At 34.9% G+C, this 12,503-nt stretch overlaps 1 protein-coding gene across 1 annotated transcript in view; it reads right to left on the reverse strand.

The window, feature by feature from the left end:
• Positions 1–12,503, reverse strand: part of LOC104130068 (connector enhancer of kinase suppressor of ras 2) — a 205,563-nt gene that overhangs the window by 75,633 nt on the left and 117,427 nt on the right. The window contains exons 7-8 of the mRNA XM_035898667.1: positions 9,649–9,708; positions 5,054–5,122 (exon numbers count right to left, since the gene is read on the reverse strand). Of these exons, the coding sequence (XP_035754560.1) occupies positions 5,054–5,122; positions 9,649–9,708 (129 nt within the window). The remainder of the gene's footprint in view (positions 1–5,053; positions 5,123–9,648; positions 9,709–12,503) is intronic.

Below are 12,503 nucleotides of genomic sequence, written 5' to 3' on the forward strand. Positions count from 1 at the left end.
AAAAATAAAGTTAGTGTGGCAGTAATTTAGAATGTATAACTTATAAAATAAGTTACTTATGCTGTTTTATTAAAACCTAATAAGCAAGAAGGACAAGCAGAAAAGCAAATAAGGAAATTGGATAATGATTAAATGATGTTAACAGCCAGTGGTGAATCGCCTGATTTAATTAATTTCTTGCCTAAAGTACTATTATTTTTTCTTTGATCTTTATAATTATATTACAGAATGTTCCTTGGTTAGACCAGATTCCACGTAGCAAGTCTTTTATTTCTAACTCTTTCAATTGTTGCATTACATAATTTGTAAGCTGCTTTCCTTTGATACTTTCTGAACTTTTTTTTTTTTAAACTATCAACTACATTGAAAAGTTATTTGAGAAGTAAAACAAGTGGTCTTGTTTTGTTAATATTTTTAATGTATTTGCTAATATAATTGGTTTCAAGAAAAAAAAAGACTATGAAAAAAGAAGACTAGCTACCTCCTAGCTACCTGATATTTCTTACTTAATACAGATAATTTTTATATAAAATGAGCGTATGAATTGTAGGTAATATGAATAATTTTGAAAACATACAGCCAAAATATTCTAGTCACATAGTGACTTAGTGCTTAACTCCACACATCCAGCAATTCAATGGCACTGGCATTGTCAGCGTATGTAATCCTCTGCTCTAGCTGTATAACCCCAGGGAAGTGCCTCCAGGACTAGAAATGCTGTCATCTGTACTGACTCCACTTGAATGTGGGGACAGTACAACTATTTCCAAGTCTACATCTTCTTAAACCTGTTTAAAAGCTTTCTCAGTTTCAAAACAGATAATGATTCTTCTTTTTAAATGGACTTCCTGATGGAAAGAGTCAAACAAATTGAAATTAAAGTTTTTGTTTTTAAAGGAAAAAAAAATATCAAATACAAGTGTCCTCTTAGTTTCATTTTTGCCTACATATGAATGAAAAATGAGTGCAAACCTTTAAAAGAGAGTAAACAGCTAGTTGGCAATGGCTACATTAATGTAGTCCCATTTGTACTATTTTAGCACAGGAGTACTGACCTACCCATGAATGAATGCTTTCACTGTACAGCTCTGTAACTCAGTGTTTAATATGCAAAGTATCACAGCTGGGAATTTAAAGAGGTTGTTGAGGAGGGTCATACATTAGGATGACAAACTGGAAGTGCTCAAATTATCTAGCTTGCCAAAAAGAAGTGAAGAGGTAATTTGATTGTATCTTGAAAACACCTAAATGAGAAACCTGCTCTCCAGTCTAGTAGATAAAAATACATCAAGATCAAGGGACTGGAAGCTTGTGCTAGACCAATGTAGACTACAAATAAAATTACTTTTTTTTTTTTTTCCCCAGCGATGGGAATAATTAACTACCAGAACAATTCATTACAGGTTGTGGGAACATCAATGAAAGTTTTTAAACTCAAATCATAGAATCATAGAGTGTTTTGGGTTGGAAGGGACCCCCAGAGGTCACCCAGCCCAACCCCCCTGCAGGAGCAGGGACACCTTGAACCACATCAGGTTGCTCACAGCCCCGGCCAACCTGGCCTGGAATGTTCCCGGGGATGGGGCCTCCACGCCCTCTCTGGGCAACCTGTTCCAGTGTTTCACCACCCTCACTGTAAAGAATTTCTTCCTTATATCTAGTCTAAACCTGCCCTGTTTTATTTTAAAACCATCACCCTTTGTCCTGTCACAGCTGTCCCTACTAAACTCAAATGATCTTATGAAATGAGTGAATATTAATTTATCTGAAAAATACATTGGCCTAGTTCTGTCAAAATCAGATTAAATGATGCCGGTAGTCAGTTATAGGATTGGAATCTATTAACAGAGATCCATACTTTCTCTAATCATGAAGGTATTTTCACCAGTGACAATACAATAACTATCTAATCTTCAGAACAGACTCTTCCAAAACATACTGTGTTGAACAGTAGTTATATTTGATAGCCCACCAAAATGCTACAGAAACTTCACTCTTAAGAAAATTTCTTATTGGGGCAAGACAAAATCTGTGGGATGCAGAATCTCTGCATAAAAGTATGCAGAAGCATACACGTATCTGAAGAAAGTATATTTCTGTGTCTTTACATTGCATAACGTAACCTGTGTATGCAGTTTATGAAAGCATGGAGCCTCCCTTACATGTAAACATGTAAAAGCAGCAATAAGAAATAACACTAACACCGATATTTTTATTACCTAAGCTTTTAGTGCTTTAAGCAGAGTCTCTATGGAAAACTAACATGAGAATGGAGACCATGGATTTCACCACATACATATATTGTAAATAATATTCTATCTATCTTGAAAACTCTGTAACAACCCAGGAAGTATTTAGGATACTAAATGTAACAATTTGCTTCTTCACAGGGCAAGGCTAAATGCCTCATATGACATAAACACATAAATACATTAGAGAAATAAAGAAACACTCTGCTTCTTTCAGCTCCAGAACAAAGTAAAAGGAAAATGCAAGCCATCATAACTGGTTATAAATCAATGCAAACTTTTGCTGCCATTTTATTTTAGAGGGAACAAAGATGTGACATCTGAGTTTAAAAAGTGAAAGAACAAAAGAAAGCATTTAATGTCCACTCCAGAAACCAAACTACTGGTAGAAATTACACTAACCAACTACCAGGCAAGAAAAATGGCTGGAGAACATTGTGAGAGAAGTGGGGTACAAAGCAGCTGAACAAGCACACTTTGGCTAGGTATAATTTCATACTGCTTTGTATTTTTCTCTTGCACAATTTTACTTCTACTAGTACTTTCTTTTGCTAAGCTGTGGAGTCAAAGGCTAGTATGAGGAAGTGTTGAGTTCTCCTGAGGACTCTGTGCAGGCACAAATCCCTGCTGCACTACTTGGTGAGCAACAGTTTACAGCTCTGGAAAACCTGTAAGACCACCAGAGATATCCAAGCCTTTCTTTTGTAAGGTTCTCAACTGGCCCCCCAGTCATTCATTTCAAACGGGTTACACCTCAGTTTATGAGCTGGTCTTGCTAGCATTAAGATATTGATTACGTGGAAATTTAATGAGCTGTTACCTTTGAATTATTCTAGTCCACTAATGGAAATAAGGGTAATTATAACATGATATAGATCATCATAACTTGGCTGAAGAAGGAACACAGCTAAGTGTAGTCTGCAAGATGTACCAGGAGTGACTTAAAGAGCACACTTGAAGATCAAAGGGATACTTAAAACATTAAAATTTCCAATCCATGTGGGGAAGAGGGTTGGACACGTACCTCTGAAACATGCAAATGGTATTACTGCCTGACTTTCCAAAGTCACAGTGAATGAGACTTTCCCAGCCGTTTCAAAGGAAGAATAAATTTCCAAAAGAAAGAGCTTGCCATTTATCTCTTTCCTTAGCTTGTTATAAACTTCAGAATGAATAATTAATAGTGCGGTTATTTTAGAAAAATATATTTTATGCCACCTGAATCAGCTGTTGGTATTGTGCCCTTAGCTGGAAAGGGATTACAAGTATCAAACAGCTTGGGCCTGTTGTAATAACACAACTGGAAAGAATTGCTATCCAGAAAGCCAATTCTTGAGTAGTTGAATGAGGGGATTTCACCTATCGAGTAAAGATTAAATCAGGTCTGTCACTTAAAGAGTATGTTTGATGGAGAAAGCCGGTCTAATGCATATTTCAACCTGTAACTATGACAACTCATAGAACCTCTCTAATATAGATAAGAGCCACATGTTGCATTAACATGTGAAGTGTAAATGAATAAGTTATAGTTCTTTTCAAGAGAAAATATTTGCTCTCTAATCATAAGTTTAATAGTCAGACTTTCATATTTCCACCTCACACAAATGACAAAGAGATTTCTTCTTTTTGTTGCTGCTCTGTTTGGAGATGGGGTTCAGAAGATGAAGTTAAATAGCTAAATTATAAGCACGTTAGGAAGTTATTGGTGTTGCCACAATACTAGTCATGCTTAATAAGTAACAAATACAAGTGTTCCTTTCACCTATAGTTCCAGCAACACTGCTTCCATTCTTCTGCAACATACAATTTTATTTTTTTAAAAACAGACAGTTTCCATGACTTATGATAGTAGTCAGACAAAATTTGCCTGCATTTTTTTTCACTAATCAACAACAATGAAACTAACATCAGTTAGAAGGCAGCAGCTTACATCATCACAAAATAGGAAAAAAAAAAAAAGTCATTCAACCTTCAGTGAGGCTCTGATAGGCTTTTAGAGCTCAATTACAAATAATTTAATCCAAAAAAATTAAAGAATTAATAAATTCTTCAGTGAAGTCAAGTGTGGTTGAAGTCAGTATACAATTCTATGAATGCTGCAGAAACATATTATTCCTGCATTTCTACATAAAACAAAATGTAGTTTTATATACAACCAGTTAGACAATGCACCTTGCAGCTGTGAAAGAAATGCAATGGCAGGCACTTTTAAATGTACGCCAGTCATATACTACAATACCTCAGTGCAAACATATGCTTATGTGATTTTAAACAGATTAATACTTTCACTAACTTCATAAAACTGCTCATGTGTTTAAAAATAAATCTGCATGCAAAAATGCACAAAAGCAAAATCTGACCAATTTCTATCGACACTGTAATCGTCTTTATGTTTTTCTCCCCCAACAGAGGCAGAATATATGGCTGTTACAGCACCTCTGCATTTTTAATCTGAATCATGTACGAAACAGACTGCGAAATTCTGTTTAAGAGAAAAAGTTAATCTAGCTGGCATATCCATAATGAGAAGTCTAAGAACTTCAACAAAATATGCTGGGATCTCCTTATAGAAAGAGTATGATGTTGAATAGCAGCTGTGGAAAATGTAAATTTGGGTTAATCCTTCTGGGCTGGTTACTGACTCAACGTGTGCCTTTTCTTAGTAAGCATATGCAGTGGTCATGATATTTTAAAAGACATAAATAATAATTTATTTTGGCAAAGTGACCTTCTAAGAATAATTATTACCTTTTTAGCAGTGGGAAAAGGCAAAGTCTTCATAGCAGAATTTCCAAAATACTTACCACGGTTTGATGGTTGACCTGGATGACCTCATCACCAGCATGGATTTTCTTACACTGGTCAGCAGGAGACTAAGGACAAAAGATAATAATTAACTTTACATGGGAGTTGTGGAGGGGGAAGGGAAGAGCAGGAATTAAAATAATGAATGTTGAAGGAGACAAGAAAGCTGTGCCCAAAATATTATTTTTATCCAATAAAAATAATTAGTCATATTTATAAAAACAGTATTTATAAGGAACTAAGTTGTTTTCTGGTTACAGCTGGCAATTTAATGAAGTAATCAATAATTCCACTTCCATTGGTGATGAACAGCCTTTTTGACTGGTTGAACTATTCTAGCTTCTGTACCTCTCTGTGGGGAGTATGAGCAGCCACAACCTCGCTGGGAATACACCGAATTAAAATACATCGCATAGAAGTAAATCCGTTAAGTCAATAAATACTGAGCTTACTGCATGGTCAGGGACAGGGCTGGACCAACCATGCGTGTAACAGAAAAGATAGGTTCTTATGATCACATTAAAATGGATTAAAACCCATTGAAAAGCTACTTGAACATGGTCAACTGCTATTTAGCAAATCATTTTTAAATGCTTCAGTGAAACCAGATCTTAAATCTGTAAGATAAATCTGTAAGGCATGCAGGATATCAGCAGTCGTATGCAGGAGTAGAGAATTGAGAACTCATGACAACTCACTTGCATTGTCTACTGATACAGAGTACATCAACTTGAAATTCAAGAAAAAAAAAATCAGAAAGGAATTAAAGAGCTGAGACATCACCCTGAGAAATAAATCGCAGTGGAAGTTAGCTATTAAGGAAGGAGACCAGCCAGGAGACTTGGACAAGGCTGAATGTTTACTCTACTTGTTAGATATGGAGCCAGAGTGAGGAGAGGACATATTGTCCCATCTCAAACAATGCAGAAACGTGTAAAACAAAATACTCTATTTGAACAGTTCAAGTTCCCTGTCCAAGCAGACTGCTAAGAAAGGCAGAAAAAGAACCACTTGCAGCTACAGAGAATGGTCTAGTTCTAATACTGTTGAAGAAGTTCCTCACTTGAAAGGAGTTATGTTATCAAAACTTGGTTCAGTTCCTGGCTATCTTTTGGATAACATAAATTGCCCCTGGCACAAGAGTCAGGTACAAATGCAAAGGAAGAACGGGTTTATCTGAACGAAATGTGACTTGTAGAAGCCTGTATTTCATGACCTCACTGCGCACCGATCAAGACTTCCAGGAAACAGGCAAGTGCTCTTCAGCTGGACCATCTTCACTAACCACAAATCTCACCCATCATTTCCATCCCTTTTGTGGATGGAGATTAAAAACATAAGATAAACAAATAAAAGGAACAAAGACAAGAGGAAACAATACAACAAAAACTCAAATCACCACTGTGAAGAAAATTACTGCAATTACTTCTGAATAACATGCCAACAAGGAGGTCAAATCCATAAGGAGGTCAAATCTATGAAGGGGTGAAATCACTCTCCAATAGTCAGCACCTGCTGATTAATCAATAGATTCTGCAGTCTACACAGGTGCTGGGGAGTAGTAGGAGACATCTTTAATTATTCAATCAGAAAAAAGAAGCCAATAGGGCAAATAGCCAACATTCAACACAGCGATTCCAAGTGTGCTATAGGTGTTATTCCAAGCATAGCTTTTACTTTCAGCCAACTGCTTGCTTGTTGTTGCTAACCTTGCTCTGCCCAACCTCCCTAACACGCGCTGTGTTCCACCTCCTCATCTGCTTGAACTCTGCTTGCTCTTTCGTAAGGGCGTCTGTGTCTCCTGTAGCGGGGAGTCCAGCCCTTGCCCTAAACTACCTGGTCATTACAGCCAGATATCAACTCCTGCCAACTGAGTCCTTCTGCACTAGAATGAACAGGATTTCACCTACGTACTCTATAGGATGGTGTGAAGGACTACCTGGCTGCAGTGCCACTTCCTCCTTTTAGTGGAATCTTGCAGAATTTTAGCAGGCTGCTCTTTTGCACCGGGCTAAACATGTAACAAAGATATTTCTAGAATTCAATGTGAACACAAACTTGATTGCTTTAAAAAGTAAATGACAGGTAATCAGGAAACTGAAGTAAACATCACCATTCATAATGTTTAACCTCAGCTGACATTAGTTAGAAAAGCAAATGCCTGGTTCTCTCTCTTTCTAGCTCCTTTCCTGACTTTAATGAGGCTGAGCTACTTATTATCTTTTAAAATTAAACACTAGCTCTGAGGTCAATTATCCCTTCAAAAAGAATGAAAAATCAATTGGCTGAAATGACAGAAATTAAAGGTCTTTGAAGCCGTTTTTTCTGCACATGTGATTACACTTTTAGCAAAACAAGGAAGCAACTTCTTATGGTACTGTCTTATCAAAAAGTTTTGACGTCTAAAGTTTAGTCAAAATAAAAATAGAAATTTTAGTGGCTGGCAACTTAGTAACTCCTCTTGTGAATTTCAATTATAAATATGTAAATATTTTCCCCACAAACTGCATTATATTTCTAGAATGAATTAGAATTACAGTAAAAAAGTGGATTAATTATAGCATGAGTAATTCAATCTACGAACAAAATCTGTTGCAACATAATCAAGATGGATCATTCATAAGTTTCAGGACCCAAGATACACATACAGTTATTTTAAGACTTCTAAATGCTGCCAATGGGCGTTAATAGAAACAAGTAAACAAATTTTAAGTTTAATTTGCATGAGACTTGTCTTCACAAATTGTCACACACAAATCATCATGCTTTCTGTGGATTTGCAGTAAAAACTGACAAAAACTGTATTGATGCAATACGATGTCAATATATATAAACCAAGCAGAACAAAGTACCACATATGCAGCTCACCCATATGGGCCAGCATACCACTAATGTATGCCAGCAAGTATTTACATCTTTGGCTAGCTGCACAGTGCTAATTTTATGTTCCTTGGGTGTCAGCATTACATAATTTCAATATTAGCTTTATAAAATCTAAACTTGTAATTTATGCAGCCATACACTGTTAAATAGATCCAAGACTGAATGAAAACAGTGTGACTAAAACACTGTATGAAAACCAGAACGGATGGGTCCTATTATGAAGTCTGTCATAATAATTAGATTGCAGCAGTTGAAGTCAATTTATTTTTTAAATTTATAATTATGAATAGCAAGTTAAGTAACAAGAGGGATATTTAGAAGCTACTTCGTTATTCTTGTCATACTGTTTAGTTTTCCTGTGATCAGTCATACTGATTAATGTGCTGCAGCATTTCTGTGTGCTTTTGGTTCAGATTTGCCTGACGCTTCTGGACTACAATGAAAATGAGAAGGAATACATTTTGCTTGGTCTCTTCTGTATTTTTACTACAGATGATGGAAAGTATGAAAATACAATGGTGCTAACTCATCCTAACCTTTCGGGAATGGTTATTTTCATAAAAGAACTTTTTATACATCCTCACACAATAGTCATTTGGATTGTCAGCTAACTTCATTTTTTAATATTGTCAAATCATCCATCCCCTTCCATTCACGTACCAAAATCTGTCTCCTTCTTTCCACAATTTCTCCCTTCTTAGTGATAGTCCTGTCAGTAATTACTGCTAGCTTTGAAAACTTTATGATTTATCAAAGATTATTCTATAACCTGTCTGATATCAAATATAATATCTTATTTTTCTCCATTACCCATGTCTTTCGCATACACTCACACTGCTGATATTTTAAGATTTTACAATTTATTTTTTTACAATCTAGTTTAATGAATTGCTTAGACATGCAAAAGTTACTCATTCACTATGAGTCAATCCCAGGACAGGCATAATCTCCGAAGGTCTAATTTTTCTAACATTTTTTAAAAATTAATTTGGTAATTAGAACCAAAAAGGAAAAAAAAAAGAAACCCACACAAAAAATTTACTGTCCATTCTAAGAAGAAAACAAAGATCTCTTAGCAAAAAAGTATTCATCATTGTATGACAATATTTACATACTGCATAAAGTAATCTGATGGCACATATTAAGGGCTGCTCAGATGACAACTGCGCTTATCAGTAACTGCAATTTTGTGACTGCTCTGGTCAATACAAACAGCAGAGGCAGACTTTTTTTTTCCCCTATCATATTATTTCTACTGTTCTGTTCACAGAAAAATACTTCTTTTTTTATATGAACCTGAAGTGTCCTATGTTCTGAGAGATTTATCTAGAGTAGACAACAAAAATTAAATACAACAGATATTGTTTTAGACTAATGACGATGCTCTTGCATGAGAAAAATTTACTTAATGTAAAGGATAACACTTTTGTGCCAGAGAGAACATACATGAACACTATTAGAAAGGTGTATTGGAAGTTCAAGATCTTAATTTCATTATACTGCTAGTTTTTAATCACTTCATCATAGATACTTTTCTATGTCTATTTTCAAGGGTTTTACGAAGGTGATATATGTACAGAAAAGATAAAGAAAAGAAGTGTAATAAAAAGTGGCTTGATTTAAAGCAAGCTCTCATATTACAAAATGCACTGCAGATACACAGAACATACTTGTATGGATGGTAAAAGTCTTTCAGAATAAAGCAGCTTACATTTTCAGTTGTTCCTGTGATTACATGTAGTCCATCATATGTTGATTTGATATACATTCCCTGAAAAAAGAACAAGGAAAGTAATTAATATTTGTAGGAAACAAATAAGCAATGTCTGCATGATAATTAAAGTACTACGCTTATTCCAGTTTAAGGACCGTAACATTTGAACAGACTGGAAGGAACTATGGTCAATTAACATTTGCAAATCTAAGTTAAACAAATATGTATCAAGACTCATTATAAACAGCATAGCTTTCTCAATTAATGCTTTCTTTTATTCCAAAAAAAGGTTTTGGACAGAATTCAACACTGAGCATCAGTATAAAAGCTCATTCCTATTCAGTCTTTGAAATATTTAACACGACCTCTTTTTATTACTAGTGACGTAAAAGTATCAAAACTGAAACCATGAACAGGAATAGCATTTGAACATAAATGCTCCATCTTCAGAGAGTTACTGATTCAATAAAAATGAAACCATAGTCTTACTCAGAAAATACATGAGCCAGTGCTCATATTACTAATTTATAGAGAAAAATGAACTCAGTGAACTAAGAGTAGCTTTGCAATTAGTCCAGCAACAATTCTGCTTCAAGGAGACAACTGACAAGATACAGAGAGACAACCTAAGTAGGTATCCTATCTAGCTGTACACACACACAGAGCCTTAAATGTCAGTGAGATGCAATTGCTTGTATTCTTGCCTCTCAGGAGTAAGGTCATAGCTTCCCATCTCTCCATATAGCATGGATATCTACCAAATTTTGAAATCTAATTAATTTAATTGGTATATTGTACTGCTGATTCATTATTCTTTCAATAATTCTGCATCACCTTGTGCTGTCAAAAAGGAAGTTTAGAGCCCCCAGCAATAACAAAGAACATTTTGTTCACAGAAGCCAATTTCAAGATTCCTGAACACTAATGAAGATCTTCAGGCTAGGTGTTTGTACAAACACAGACACACACACCCCCAAACAAACAAAAAAAAAAAGATAAAAATACTACAGAGGTAAGATCATCTTGCTCTCTACAACTACCTATATTGGAAGTGTATAGAGAAGATGGAGCCAAACTCTTCTGAAAGTGCACAGTGGGAGAATGAGAAGCAAGGGACACAGGTTGGAACTCAGTTAAAAAAAAAGTTTATTTTATTCAGTTTTATCATGAAGATGATAAAACACTGGAACAGGTTGACAAAGCTGTGGAATCTCTGACTTGGAGATGATCAAAACTTGACTAGACGAGGCCCTTAGCAACCTGCTCTAGCTGGAGCTGCTTTGATTTTTCATCACAAGAAAAATGTGACTTCTACCTTAATGTAAACTAATTCCATTTAATCAAGTTTGAAATGTTTTAAATCCTAAAAGTAAAGACTGGCTAAAACTGCTAAGACCACTTAACTGTACCGCAATAGGAAGCTCTATTTTAGATTTTACTCATGATGACTTCTTGGTCTCTTAAATGAGACTGCTTTAAGTTATCTCATTTGTAAATGACAAGCATGTCCAAATTAAGTCTTTGAAGTCTTGAAATCACTTTCATAAAATGTGATTAGTTGGAAGAAAGAATCATAGAATCATTTGGCTGGAAAACACCTTTAAAGATCATTGAGTCCAACCGCACCAGTCCACTACTAAAGCATGTCTCTAAGCACCTCATCTACCTGTCTTTTAAATAACTCTAGGTATTTAGAAGTTTCTGGGGAGTCTTTTTTAACTCAGATGTCACATCTTCGTTCCCTCTAAAATAAAATTGCAGCAAAAGTTTGCATTGATTTATAACCAGTTACTATTTCCTTCTATACAGTTGGCTTAATTTTATCAGTGTTAGCTATTTTATTGTCTCTGTAGTACTTTCAAATGTTACTGACAAACATCTGATTCTCTTTCTCTTTGCCAACTGAAAGCCATAAACAAGAACATGAAAAGTCCTGAAGGTTCTCATTGAGAATGGGACATTGGGTCTCCATTAAAAATCTTAAACAGATATTTAAATTCATCTAGTATGTGTTACGCTGGATTTCCACAGTGAACTTTTAGCCAGAATGTTACACAATATTGCTGCATCCATCACAGAAGTCTGTTATTTTAACACACGGTAGATTTCAGTAACACATTTCCAGCCGATCTTTTAATGTCAAATATAATATCACAGTCCTAACACCCTACTTGTTTTGGCAAGGTTCATTTCCCACTTAAAAAACCAACAAACTAAGGTTTTTAAGGCCAAACCAGAGCATGGCGCCAAAGTTTTCACTAAATTTTATCACATATTTCTTCATAAAGTTCTTAGTGTCTTGTTATGCTATATGTGTTTTTGAAAAAAAAAAAAATCAAATTACATTTTATCTCTTAACATATGCCATCTGAGACATAAAAACTGACTAATCACTGAGAATTACCCTATATTTTGCTGTCTGCTCTTTCATCTTAGCTATTAAACTTTAAGAACAAAAAATATAAAAATAAACAATTCTAGTGAATGACTCATAGCCTTCAAATTATCCTAGATACAGCTTTCATCCTTGTTTTCCCAAAATAAAAAAGAACGAATTTGTTTCTTGTTGACCATTACAGTAGCCATGTATGTCCTTGACATACCTGTGTTACCTGAAAACCCTGAAAGATTGCATTTTATCTGAAAAATATGAAAACTGTTTTATTATTTTTTATTTGATACAGTTCAGAATGTAAGGTATTTTATATAATATATATCTATTACATACATATATATTTTACATATCTATTATGTATAAAATAATATCTCCATGTTTTTCTACTCAGGATAAAGTTTTGAGTATGATACTCAAAACAAGATTGAAAGTATTCTTAAAAAAAACCCCCTGAACC

Source organism: Egretta garzetta, unplaced genomic scaffold (genome assembly GCF_000687185.1).
Source record: "Egretta garzetta isolate BGI_Z169 unplaced genomic scaffold, ASM68718v1 scaffold220, whole genome shotgun sequence".
Lineage (NCBI taxonomy): Eukaryota > Metazoa > Chordata > Aves > Pelecaniformes > Ardeidae > Egretta > Egretta garzetta.